The sequence below is a fragment of the Meleagris gallopavo genome, chromosome 3, assembly GCF_905368555.1.
Source record: "Meleagris gallopavo chromosome 3, MGAL_WU_HG_1.1, whole genome shotgun sequence".
NCBI lineage: Eukaryota > Metazoa > Chordata > Aves > Galliformes > Phasianidae > Meleagris > Meleagris gallopavo.
The window spans coordinates 2,279,183-2,292,231 of NC_139406.1; the positions used below are offsets into that span (position 1 = coordinate 2,279,183).

At 44.4% G+C, this 13,049-nt stretch overlaps 1 protein-coding gene across 24 annotated transcripts in view; it reads left to right on the forward strand.

Moving 5' to 3' along the window:
* The first annotated feature begins 3 nt into the window (after positions 1 to 3).
* The window catches only part of TPK1 (thiamin pyrophosphokinase 1), a 269,647-nt gene continuing 256,601 nt past the window's right edge, over positions 4 to 13,049 (forward strand). For 10 of the 24 annotated variants that reach the window (XR_014882228.1, XR_014882225.1, XR_014882230.1 and 7 more), the window contains exon 1: positions 21 to 302. Coding sequence is in view for 14 of the 24 variants with exons in the window: in XM_085220028.1 (XP_085076154.1) it covers positions 260 to 302 (43 nt within the window). In the remaining 10 variants the exon portion in view is untranslated. Of the gene's footprint in view, positions 303 to 13,049 lie in introns of all 24 variants that reach the window. The other 14 variants (XM_085220021.1, XM_085220025.1, XM_085220024.1 and 11 more) reach the window with 9 other exon arrangements.

Here is a 13,049-nt window from a genome sequence, read left to right on the forward strand (position 1 = left end):
GCAGCCTCTGCCGCCTGCCGCCCCGCCTTCCCTCTTCCTCAATCAAGCGCCGAGCGGCGGATCGCGGCGGGGACCGATCCTCTCGGCGCTACCGTTACCGCCTTCCGCTCCTCCCATCGGAGTCGAACCCGACTGCCCGTACCCCGGCGGGAGAGGTGGGGCGTGCCCGGTTCTCTCTGTCGCCCGGCTCTTCCGGCGGAGGCGGCTGTCGGGCGCCCGGCGTTCTGTGCTCGTATTGCACGGTGAGCAGCGAGAGGCTATGGAGAGCGTCTTTACGCCGCTGGACTGTCTCCTGCCCGCCGGTACGGTATCTTCCACAGCCGTGGCTTGCCTTCGGAGCGGGGGCAGTCCTGGGGTGGCTTGCCTCGCATTCGCTTCACGGGCGGACGACGGCCTCAGCGTGGTGCCGGGTCCGCCGGGCGCCGCATGGGGTGTGGAACGCTGCAGCGTGGGCGCAGCACGTGGCCGACCGGGTTCTTCTTAGCGAGAGGCTGCTTCTGACAGTGAAACAGCGCGACCGATCCGATGGGCCCAACGGAGCGTGCTACCCGGGTTTAAAGTGAACTTCCGTATATGGAAATTCACTGCCGTTTAAACGCCTTCAAGTTTAATTGCTGTCTTCACTTAATTTGCCAGTGCTGTCTGGCATTGGCAGGTCTCAGGCCTCCGTTGGAGTTTGAGGTTTGACAGGGGATGTATGGCCTGCCTTCTTGGTGTGCCTTTGGCTTTAGAGCTCCGACTTCAGGCGCTGAGTTGAACCTTTCCTGCTCTGTGAAACCACCACGTGCATCCAGCTGCCTGCTCGCTGCTGCCAGGCAGGGCTTTGTGGGTTGGGTTTTTTCATATTCACTTACCTGTATTTATTTATTGTTATCCTAAGCTGTTACTGAGTGTTCTGTTTCTCTATAAAGAGAAGGAGAATTTGCGTGGGAAGGAAATTTCAGTGAGTTACCTTTGTTTCATTGTGATGTGGTATCATCTTGTCTGAAATGAGGAATAGCTACTTACTGAAAACGTGGTAATATTGAGATAAAGATACCTTAAGAATTTATCCCTGGGGAAGAACTGCTATTGCCATCTATGTTCTAAAATATTTGCTCTTGCATTTCTGTGATGTTAGGCCTAGCATATGTTTCCTGGAAGTGTTTTTTTTTTTTTTTGTCTTTATTTTATTTTTCCTCTTTTTTATCCTGGCTGATGTTGAAGGTTTAGGCTGTTCAGTTTGCGGATACCCCGCAGCCCAGTCAGAGCAGAGCCTTCAGCTGGGCTGTGAGAAGTGTGCTGCTTCTGGAGAAATGGCTGCTTGAAGCGTATGAACCAATGTGGTTATGCAGGACTGTGTGCCTGTGAAATACAGTGATGCTGTGTCTGGAGCCTCATTGTTGTTAGTAGCCTTCCTTATTCATGACAGCAGGGTTGGCACTGTAGAATCTTTAAGGACTTTTCCAACCCGAACCATTCTATGATTCTCAGCATCTTGGATTGGTTATCCTGCATAAAGCATGCAAGGCTGATCAGAATAATTTTTCAATTCATCAGTTTTAATATATTGACATCACACTTTGGGATCTCAGAAATAAAGTTTTCCACATCACGTAGGTGAAATGGGGCTCCTGAATCCTTGGGAAAGTACTGGTGGGTTTTCCAAGTACTGTTGACCTTGTCTTAATAATGTATATAGCATACAGCAATATATAGAGTGTTTCTGATCACTTTCTAATGACCTGCTCAAATACAGTGGCATGTTATCACAAGGACAGTATGAAAGATTTGTCTGCAATGTTTGGAGGCTGTTACTTGAATTCTGTTTTTGAGGCTGTTCACAAATTACAGTGCTGATACTTAAGCTAGAATAAAACAGAGGAATCTAGTATTATGTATCTGAATTTAAATTTCAGAGCCACCTGCTCTTGGTAACTTTTTTGTGTATGTCACCCTGTGCAACACCTGAGTTAGGTCAAAGGAGTAGAAATTTGAAGCTGCTATACTAAACTGGTGTGCTGAGAGCCTCAGAGACTTAGAACATATTTGGTCAAACAACTGGAGCACAGCTGAAAATCACTGTGCTACAGACAGAGAGATGTGCTTTGCATTTCAGAGCTGTGCTGATTTGCTTAACTTAATTTAGAATGAATAATGAGGTGAAATTTCAGAGTGGGATTGAGCTCTAAATTAGTGATGTCTAAATGAGCTATGAGTGTTACATACTGAAACAAATCTGTTTTACTTTCTTCATGAAATTGTGAAGAGGCTGAGAGAAATCCAACCTGGTATTCTGTGTGCTGCTCTGAAAGGATCAGGTGGAAGCTACAGAGAGTGAAACTGTGACACAGCCATATGTCTGTTTGTAGGTCCATGGTAGATGATGTCGTGCTACAGCCTGTGTATCATCTCAGGAGTAATGTAGTTTCTTCTGTGGCCTCCTTTGAGTGACTAGCTGTTTCCCTCCTGCTGTTTCTATCCTCGTCTTGCGTTGTTGCCTCCTGTTGCTTATCCCAGACTGTGCTTCAGGCAATTCTGAGGGGAGATAAGTGTTTCTAATTTGTTTTATTTCATAACATGATCTTAAGAAGCTAAGTCTACTGTTCTTGTGACTGCTTGACAGTGTTAATAGTGTCATAGAATACTCTGAGGTTGCCCCTGAATGCCACTTGAAATTTTTCAGTAATGAAGATTGCCAGTTTACTAAGCTGTATATTTTCACAGGGAACATTTTACTTTGCATACCATACTGTGATCCAGATTTTCCACTCATCTGCCAATGCAATTGGTGATTTCTTACCTTGCACAGTCCTTGAAATGCTGCTCATCATTGGTTATTTCAAGTGGAATGGAGCAGAAGGGCATCCTTTTCTGTTTGCAATCTAGCAGCTCCCAGCTGTAGCCTCTTGATTTGTTCTGGTCCTCGCAGAAGGCTCACCAGACTGAGTCTCTTGTGCCTGGCAGTTTGATAAGTGGTTCCCCTCTCTTTGTCTACCCTGCACCAAGTCTTGCAACTGAGGACAATCACAAAGTGTGCTGTGGTGAGAGCTGCTGGTCTTAGCTTCTAGGACCACCAGTGAGATGTGTAGGTAACAGCATGGAATACAGTTTTTGGGATTACTCAGGAATATTAAGTGGTTAGAAAGTATGGCTGAATACCAGAATGTGTGCATCAATGGAGGGAGATGGAGGGAGAAATAGTAGGAGCAAAAGCATGATGAAGTGATGGGAATGCAAAGTGTATGAGTATGCTGCTGCAGTTTTTGTCTGGGGTACATGCTCTTCTCCATGTTGTGGTAACAGTGCACCTGCTGAAGAGGAATCAGAAGGGCAGCTTCTAGCGTTCAGGTCCTGAAAGGAGATTTGAGGTTGGTTGTTGGCTGTAAATGCCATCTGGTAGTCAACAGTGAAAATAGAAATGTGATTTTGTACATCTTTATCCAAAGTACATGAATGTATCAGTGTGGTGTAGGTTTCTTCTCCTGGATAGAATATTCTTCAAATCCTCGTTAGCTGTTTCGTGAAACTCGTTCTATAAGCCCTTTGTTTTACTGAATGTCTTCATGTGGAAGTGTTATTGACTGTAAACAAGCTACCTCTGATACAGTTGTATCACTGTGCTGCTTTTTAAAGGCTTACACTTTCTTTTGAATCTTGTTTTTCTTACACTGAGGGCTGGAAGTTGAAACAGAGATGGTGAAAAAGATGTGTTTGCTGTTCACTGAATGACCTCCAGACAACTTTCAGTAACCATCTGAGTGTTCCTTCAATGGGAGGTTTGTCTGGTCTCTATATTGCACTGTCCTGCAGATTAAAATACAAAATTCTGTGGCAGGAAATCGAGGCACTTATGGGGTTAGGAAATCAACCTGATTGTTGGCTGTTGAATGTTAAGCACTTATGTATAGAAGATGATGGAGCCCCAGGTTATTGATTAGCTTCATAATTTTACAGGTTTTGTGTTAGGTTAGACTAGCGAAGGTTTTTAGATGAATGAGATCATTCAGAAGCTGTGTCTGAGTTCACAAAAGCTGGAAAATGCTATTGGGGATTTTAGTCCTTTTAGTTTATTTCAGGAATTCCTCAGTGAAGTTAGCAGGTGCTTCCATGTGGCTATTGCATAGTTCTTTTTCCAGTTGAAATGATTTATTATTATTTCTTTTTTCCTACATGAATGTTACCTACTGCTGCAAAAAGTAGCTCCATTTATTTGGTAGAGTTACCTGGGCTGCCCCAGTTTGTTTTTGGAGTAGTTCAGCACCTGGTCTCAAGCCCTGCTGCTTACTACTCTGCTCTGCTGGATCAGCAGTTGTTCTGTGGGCTAATTATTGGATAGGTTGCTTACAGGGGCACTTAGTTACTAGTAAGTGAAGCATTACAGAAGGCTCTTAGCAGGCACCATCACTGTTAGCCTCACCACTTTCTATTGGATTTTTTTTTTCCCACATAATGTTTGGTTTTGGAGTTCCTAATCCCTTCATTTTTTTGGTTATGTTTTTCTTTGTTGTTGTTTTTAATGCTTTGTATAGAGGTATGTTTGGGATGGGGTAGGAAGCCATCTTTAACCATTAGAGGAAGACAAATAATTATTTTTGTACACATGCGCACAGCTCTACTGAAATAGGAAGACACACAGGCCAGTTGCTGTTTGTGTAGATGATGGTATTTCTAATCTTGTGTGATGTCAGTGCACTGATAGCCCCAGTCTGGTAATAAGTACTAGGAAATAGCTGACTTGATATTGGATGGGATTATGACAGAAGTGATGCTAAAAAGAACTCGACAAACCAACAAGACAGAACAATAATGGGTGTGGATGTCACTAGATCTTCATAGGCAAACCTCACATTCATTACAGCTTCTACAGATAATAAAGCACTTAAGGGTCCAAAAGGAATTTATTTGGTATTTTCAAGCAGTTGAGAATTTCAAGCTTATGCTCTTTGAGGAGTTGAGCAGGTGTAGCAGATTGAACCTTAAAGCTGAGAAATAGGCCATATGGCATCTTAATGTACCCCATAGTTTTTTATTTATTTTTTTCCTCTGTGATTTAAAAAATTGAATAAGGACATATTCTAGACATAAGAAATTTTCATATCGTTTAATCCAAATAAGCGTATTCAGGACTGCAGGAAAACCTTCAAAGATATTAGGATTCAAAGGGCAAAATATTAAGAACGGATCAGAAAACAAAGAAAATAGTGGACTCAATTTTTGTTCTTTCTTTTCTGCATTTGGCTTGCCTTCTGTATGGCAAAAGTAGGTAATGACATTGCCTTCAGATGGGATACCGGCACTGTGTATCAATAACAGGTAATAAAGAAGGAAAGTGGGCTCACCCCCTTCCAACAACCAGTGATGATTTAAGAGGGTTGCAATCTCTGTCCTTAGAGGTGCTACTCCCTTAGTTGCTAACACTTAGATGAGGGCAAGGAAGCGTGGATCCAGGTTCCGGCCCTTCAAGTCACTCAGGTGCCTTGCTTGCACTTGAACTCTCTAGGTTAGCCATGCTTTCTCACCTGTATTCAACCATTGTTTCAGCCTGTGACCTGGCAATTCCGCTGCACTCCAACCCTTCACAGCATGAACCAATGATTGAGCAGGTTAGGGGTAAGCTATTTCTATTTTGGCAACTCAGAGTACAACGTACATCACAATGCACATGCAATACCCATTGCCGTTGCCATGTAAGATGTTAAGGTGCTGAAGGCAATTGTTGGCAGTCTTTTTGTGGTTCTGTTGGGCCAGTACTTGATGTTCCTTCTCGAGAAATATTCAAGAACCTGTAGCAGTTGATGGGTTTGCGCTTGTCAGTTCCCACAAGTTCAGCAGTCCACCATGGAATGCATGAAGTTTCCTTATGAACACTGGAGCATGCTGGAGTGGTATTGCTCCTACCAGTGATCCTGTGAACTTAACAACCTCAAGAGGAGTCGTGCAGATGTTTAATTGGTACAAGGAGGGGTAGATCTGCCCTCCACGGTAAGATAAAAGCAATGTTTCCGTCTTGAGTCAACACCTCCACTAGCACCGGGGCATGGGGCATGTCCTAGCCATAGGTACCACACCCTTTGGTCTGATATCTGTGGCTGGATGACTATATCAGGTGAAATTGCCATTCAATGTTGTAGTCTTCAGCCCACTTCTGCACAGTTGCACCTGTGAAATGTATGCCTTTCAGTCACTCTCAGTGACTTCAGGAGTCCTGTATGACACCATCAACCTAGTTAGAGCTTTAATGGTATAGGCTTGGTTTGCCTTTGCTACAGGATAGTCTTGCACCAATCCACTTGCCCTATCTTGTGTTGATACAGCATATCTGGCCCCCTCAGATCGAGGAAGGGAACCTATATCATCAATCTGGCATTGCTGTAGTGGGTTATGTCCTCTAGTGAGATGGGCTGTAGTTTCTGGCAAGGTTTTTGTTGCATTCGTGAGCAAGTGTCGTAGTGCTGATATGCCTGGACAATATCTGGTAACTGTATGGGCAGCTCCCATGCTTTAACTGCTGCCCACATGGTTTTCTCTCATGCACGTCATAATTTCCATTGAGCAATGTCTTCTGCTGATGTACTTCCTAACCATCGGACTCAAGCCAGTGTTTCAGCTTCATCATTGCCTGGCGACTGCAAGGGTTGATGTCCAGAGATGAGGTATGTTCGTACAGTCCTGTGCCTAATCACATTCCATATATCAACCCACATATCTTTGCCCCAGATAGGTCAAGCACGGATCGTCCAATCCTGAGTGACCCACTGTGCTATCCAGAGCTTGAGCCTTTGGTAGATTGCCCAGCTATCTGTGCAGATGTTCAGTGTGCTGTTGCCAGGCTCTTGAGTTATCACCATCCATACAGCTTGTAGCTCAGCCCACTGACTCGTTTGTCCATTCCCCTCTTTGAGCCATATTATTTCACTTGAGGGATGGTATGCAGCAGCTTGCCACCTACTTGGGTTCCCTTTGCTGGACTCATCTGTGTACCTTCTGGAATAGGGTATTTCCACTCCTGTACAGGACTCTTCTCTGGGCAAGTATTTTCTTAGGTGTCTCACTGTGATGTTACTGGCCCAAGTATCTTTTGCAGTTCTTCCTTCAGTGGAGATGATGACAGGCAGCTTCTCTGACTAAGGTAGGGGACCCAGCACACTACTGTTTATGATTGGGCCATCCTGGACTAAGGAATGTGGCTTAGGTCTTTTACCCACCCCTGAGTCGGTAAAGTTGTTTTAATAATAACCTCTGCAGCCTGAGTTTTTGGTTCTACTGCCTGCAGTGCAGAATAGGTAGCCCATAACTGCTTTTCAACCATGATGTATCTCTCTTCTGCTCCATGACCAGAACCCATTTGGGATTTGAACAGAACTCTGGTGCTGCCACAGCCCCCAGCCAAGCCTTTCTTGAGTTATGTGCACGTCTAGTTTGGCTGGAAGGATTGGATCAAGTGCCTGGGCCTGTTTAACAGCTATTTTTGCCTGCTGCAAGGCTTCTTGTACTGTTCTACCTCAATCCCATACTTGACCTTTTTTTGTTAATGAATATAGAGGTTTTAGCAGTTCTGCTATGTGAGGTATAAATGATCGCCAGTATTCTTAGATACCCAAAAAGTCCTGCAGATGCTTCAGTTTTGTGGGAACCAGGAATGCTTGAATCTTGTCTACACAGGTAAGACTAAGGTCTTACCCAGCGCAATCATAGACAATACCCAGGAATTTAACTGATAGCCCTGGTCCTTTTGCTTTCTGTAGATGTATAGCCCATCCTTTTTCATTTAGTACCTTTGTGGAAAATAATATCACTGATACCAGATAGTCTTCCTTGGATGAAGTTGTCTGTAGGTTTTCCATTGGAAACTCAACTAGTATTTTGTGTCTCTGTTATGTAAGAACATTAATATTGTTCTGATGTATTGATCAGTATTAGTGCAGCTACTGTATGAAACTGAGCCATTGTTGGTAGCTTTGTCATTTGAGCTTATGGAAGAAGTTTTTCCTTCTGCCTTAGTTAGCCACATAGTCATAATAGTACAAAATTAAATTTTTGTACCAAGAAAATGCTGCAAATCAGTAGGAAAGTACATCTACTATTTATTGATTTGTTTTGTCTTCCCTGACTTTTGGTTGCTTTTGTTTTGTTCTAATCTCAAACCCACAACTACCACAATGGTGCTGACACAGCCTCCTTCCCCAGGTGTGAGGCTGGTTATGCAGAGTGCACAGCACTTGTCTGTTTGGGGAGCAACGGCAATGTTAGAAGAAAATCTACTTCCTTAGAGCACGGTGCACCTCCAGTGGGAGAGTTTTTCTGACATGCACATGGGCAATGTGTACTGAATCATGTTTGAAGTCTGCGTGTCTTCTTTCCCTGCAGCAGGCTCCTTTTAGAATTTTCAGAATCAGGCCAGAGAACAATATACCTTTCTCTTGCAACGTAAGGCCAGGACACATAGCAGTTGGAAGACCATGGAATGCATTGCCAATCTTGGATGGACTGTCTCACCACACCCACTGCATAGTCCAGATTTGACACCTTGTGACTTCCATCTCTTCAGGCCAAAGAAGGATGTATTGTGTGGGCAGCATTTTCCTAGTAACAGTGCCATCATGGCAGCTGTGAAATAGTGGATCACCTCCACTGGTGCAGATTTTTTGAGTGCATGGCATGTAGGCTCTTGTTCATCACTAGTAAAATGATGGTGACTACGTTGAAAAATAGTGTTTTGTAGCTGAGAATTTGCTCTATCAAATAGTATGATCGTGCTGTTTGTATGTGTTTTAGTTTCCATGGAAACAAATAGGACCCAGTTCTTTCGGAGCAACCTTCAAATGTCAGTGGACAGGAGAGGCTAATGGAAGAAGAAAGGGATGAGTATATCCAGCATGGAGCAGCAAGTGACTAGTCTCATGTCCTGAAGGAAGTCTCTGAGAACTGGAAGCAGATTTCGGAGCTCTTGTGATGCAAATCAGAAATTCCCCCAGGGGTCTGTCTTGGGACCGGTGCTCTTTATCATCTTTATCAATGACATCGATGACGGAATCTAGTGCACCCTCAGCAAGTTTGCTGATGACACCAAGCTGAGTGGTGCGGTTGACACGGTGGAAGGAAGGGATACCATTCAGAGGGACCTCAACAGGCTTGAAAGGTGGGCCTGGGTGAACCTAATGAGGTTCAACACAGCAAAGTGCAAGGTTTGGCACTTGGGCCGGAGGAATCCCAGCTGAAAGGAGCAGTCCTTGAGAGCACTCCTGCAGAGAAGGACCTGGGGGGTCCTGATGGATGAGAAACTTAACATGAGCCAGCAGCGTGCTCTTGCAGCTCAGAAAGCAAATGGTACCCTGGGCTCCATCAGAAGAGGGGTGGCCAGCAGGGACAGGGAGGTGATTGTCCCCCTCTACTCTGCCCTCGTGAAGCCCCATCTGGAGTACTGTGTCCAGGTCTGGATCCCCCAGCACAAGAAAGACAGGGAGCTGTTGGAGAGGGTCCAGAGGAGAGCCACAGAGATGATCAGGAGACTGGAGCACCTCCCCTACAAGACAGGCTGAGGGAGCTGGGCTTGTTCAGTTCGGAGAGAAGAGTTCCATAACTCTGAATAAGGGTGACCTCATTGCAGCCTTTCAGTTCCTAAAGGGAGCCTACAAACAGGAGGGGAGTCAACTCTTTGAAAGGGTAGATAGCAGGACAAGGGGAAATAGTTTTAAGATTGAGGTTGGATGTCAGGGGGATGCTGGCTCTTTACAGGGAGAGTGGTGAGGTGCTGCAACAGCTGCCCAGAGGCTGTGGATGCCCCGTCCATCCCTGGAGGTGTTCAAGGCCAGGTTGGATGGGGCCCTGGGCAGCCTGGGCTGGTGTTAAATGTGGAGGTTGGTGGCCCTGTATGTGGCAGGGGGTTGGAGATTCATGATCCTTGAGGTCCCTTCCAACCCGAGCCATTCTGTGATTCTGCACTGAGTCTGAGGAATGGGTTGGATGATCTTCCGAAGACCTTCCTGTACAAAAGTGGAGGAGATTGAGTTACATATTTAAGCGTCATGTATGTTGGGTCAGAGAGAGCTTTTTGTACGGGAATCAAGAAGGAAAGGAAAGGACCTGCTGTTTCGGCAGCCCTTTTTACTCTGTTCATTATAGTTTGAGCTGGTGTGCTCAAACAAGCAGCAGCTGCCTTATGTTTAGAAGTTTTCAGTTTGTAAATTGCTAATGCTTTCTTCTGCAGTTTGCTAACGGTATTTGTCCAAAGGTGATTTTTAGCAAAATTACATGACACTGAAAGCACACAAATGTGTGAAATATGGTATGAGGAGTGGAACTCCATAACTCTGAAATAAGAGAACTATGTACAGCAGTTACGAAGAATTGACCAGCATGAAGCACGTCTCTGAGAATGTACTTCATCAGTTTCTGTAGTATTGCTAATTGAGATTTAAATTGTTACAGATGTCAGAGAGATTACCTTGAAAAAAATCCATAATTTTTCAGGTTCTCTTTCTTTGATAGTTTTTACAGATTATTGATGAGAAGCAGATGTGTACCCATACAGATAGGGACAGAAGATTTCTAGGAACCTACTTTTGATTGCAAAAGGGGCAAACATTAAGAAGAAACTTTCCTTCAGTAGGAGTCTCCTGTTTTCTGAGTGTAAAAATCAGCAACAAAATGCATTTACAAGGAATTTATAGTTAACTCATCTACTTTATACTATGGAATTAGTTATTCAGTTTCATGTGTTCCACCTTAAACATTAACTCTGTTGTTAGTTATACGGTTATCTCCAGTGAGAGTGCATGCCTCCATCTACAGCATTCCTGACGATTTGTGCTACAGCAGTTACATAAACTACGAAACGTGCTGCATTGACAGATGACTGAGTTTCTTTTGAGCTTGAAAATTCAGCATTGATGGCAGAACTGTCAAAACATGTCAGCGCTTGGACAGTGTGCAGCAAACCACTGGCTCCACGATGGCTTGGTGCACAAGGTGTGACTTTGAAACTACTGATACTTTTATTATGCAACTATTTTTCTTCCTTTTTCCAGTTGCTATGTATTTAGTTTGAGCTACTAATCTATGTGTTCCTTGATATCTCACAACAAGAAGCGGCTGGGCTTAGACTGTGAGTTATACTTTACCTAAGAATGTCTGGAAATCAGGTTTATTGTGATGGTCCTAGTGCTTGGTGGTTTGGAACTGTTTCACAGAAATAAAGTACACTGAGATGGTAAGGGAGGAGAGGGCCGGGAAGAATACTTCCTAAGCTGCTCTGTCATAAGTTACTGAAGTCTGGAGTAGCAAAAGCTATGTGTTCTTGGATATTTTTTGTTTCCCTAGGAAAGGGAATGGGGCTTTTTCTGCTGTCACTCTAAAGTAAGCTGTTACTACAGATGTCATTTTAGGTAATAACAGCAAAAAAGCAAACAGGAAAGAAATGGAGCAAGATGCAGAAATAAGTACAGTTAGCTACTAAGTGATACATTGATTTGAATTTATTTGACAGATGTTGCAAATCATTTATTTTTAGAAAAGACAATGCTGTGACGGAGAAGAAAAGGAGATATTTAATTCTTCAGAGGCTTAAAACTTGTTTTCCTCATTGTATGTGACATTTTATCACTCATCCTATGGACTCCCTTACATGATAGAAGTTAATAGCCAGACTCCTGTGAGAGTGAAACATGAAATGAATGAGTTTCAGGTTTGAAATGTGCTAGTATAAGCACCAAATCCTAAAATTATATCAGAGTTACAGAATAAGATCACAAAATCAGAGGTTTGGGTTGGAAAGGACCTTTAAGATCGTCTAGTTCCAACACCCCTTCTATAGGGAGGGATACCTCCCAGTAGACCAGGTTGCTCAAAGCCACATCCAGCCTGGCCTTTGAATGTCTCTGGGAAAGGGCATCCACAGCCTCCAAGGTTGTGGCACTTGAGCTGAGAGGCACTTGAGCTGAGGCAATCCCAGATATTTGTACAGACCGGGAGAACTCCTTGAGAGCAGCCCCGCAGAGAAGGACTTGGGGGTCCTGGTGGAGGAGAAGCTGGACATGAGCCAGCAGTGTGCGCTTGCAGCCCGGAAGGCCAACTGTGTTCTGGGCTGCATTAAAAAGGGGTGGCCAGCAGGGAGAGGGAGGTGATTGTCCCCCTCTACTCAGCTCTTGTGAGGCTCCATCTGCAGTGCTGCGTCCAGGCCTGGGGCCCCCAGCACAAGAAAGATGCAGAGCTCTTGCAGCGGGTCCAGAGGAGGGCCACAAAGGTGATCAGAAGGCTGGAGCACCTCTCCTATGGAGAATGGTTGAGGGAAGTGGGCTAGTTTAGCTTGTAGAAGAGAAGGCTCTGGAGAGACCTCATTGTGGCTTTCCAGTACTTGAAGGGAGCGTATAAACTTGAAGGGAATGGCTTTTTATGAGGGTGGATAGTGATACAACAAGGGGGAATGGTTTTAAACTAAGGCAGGAGAAATTTAGGTTGGATATTAGGAGGAAGTTTTTCACCCAGAGGGTGGTGAGGCACTGGAACAGGTTGCCTTTTGGTTGACCTTTTGAGCTGCAAGCACATATTGCTGACTCATTTTGAGTCTTTCTTAAACCAGCACTCCCAAATCCTGCTCATGAGGGCTGCTCTCAAGCCATTCTCTACCCAGCCTGTATCTGTGCTTGTTGTAGCCCTGACTCAGGTGCAGGACCGTGTACTTGGTCTTGCTAAACTTCCTGAGGTTGGCATTGGGCCACCTCTCAATCCAGGTCTCTCTGGATAGCATCCCTTCCCTCTAGCGTGTCAGCTGCACCATTCAGCTTGATGTCATTTTGATGAAGGTATACTCGATCTCACTGTCCATGTCGCCTCCAATGATTTTAAATAGCACTGGTCCCAGCACTGATCCCTGAGAAATGCCACTCATCACTGGTCTCCATTTGGATGTTGAGCCATTGACAGCAGCAGAGTGCATCCAGTTAATACCTTATCCTCTGAGTTGTCTGTCCATTAAATCATTTCTTCTCCAATTTGGTGATAGGATGTTGTACACAAATGTCAAATGCTTTGCATAAATCCAGGTAGTTCATTTCAGTTGTTCTTCCTTT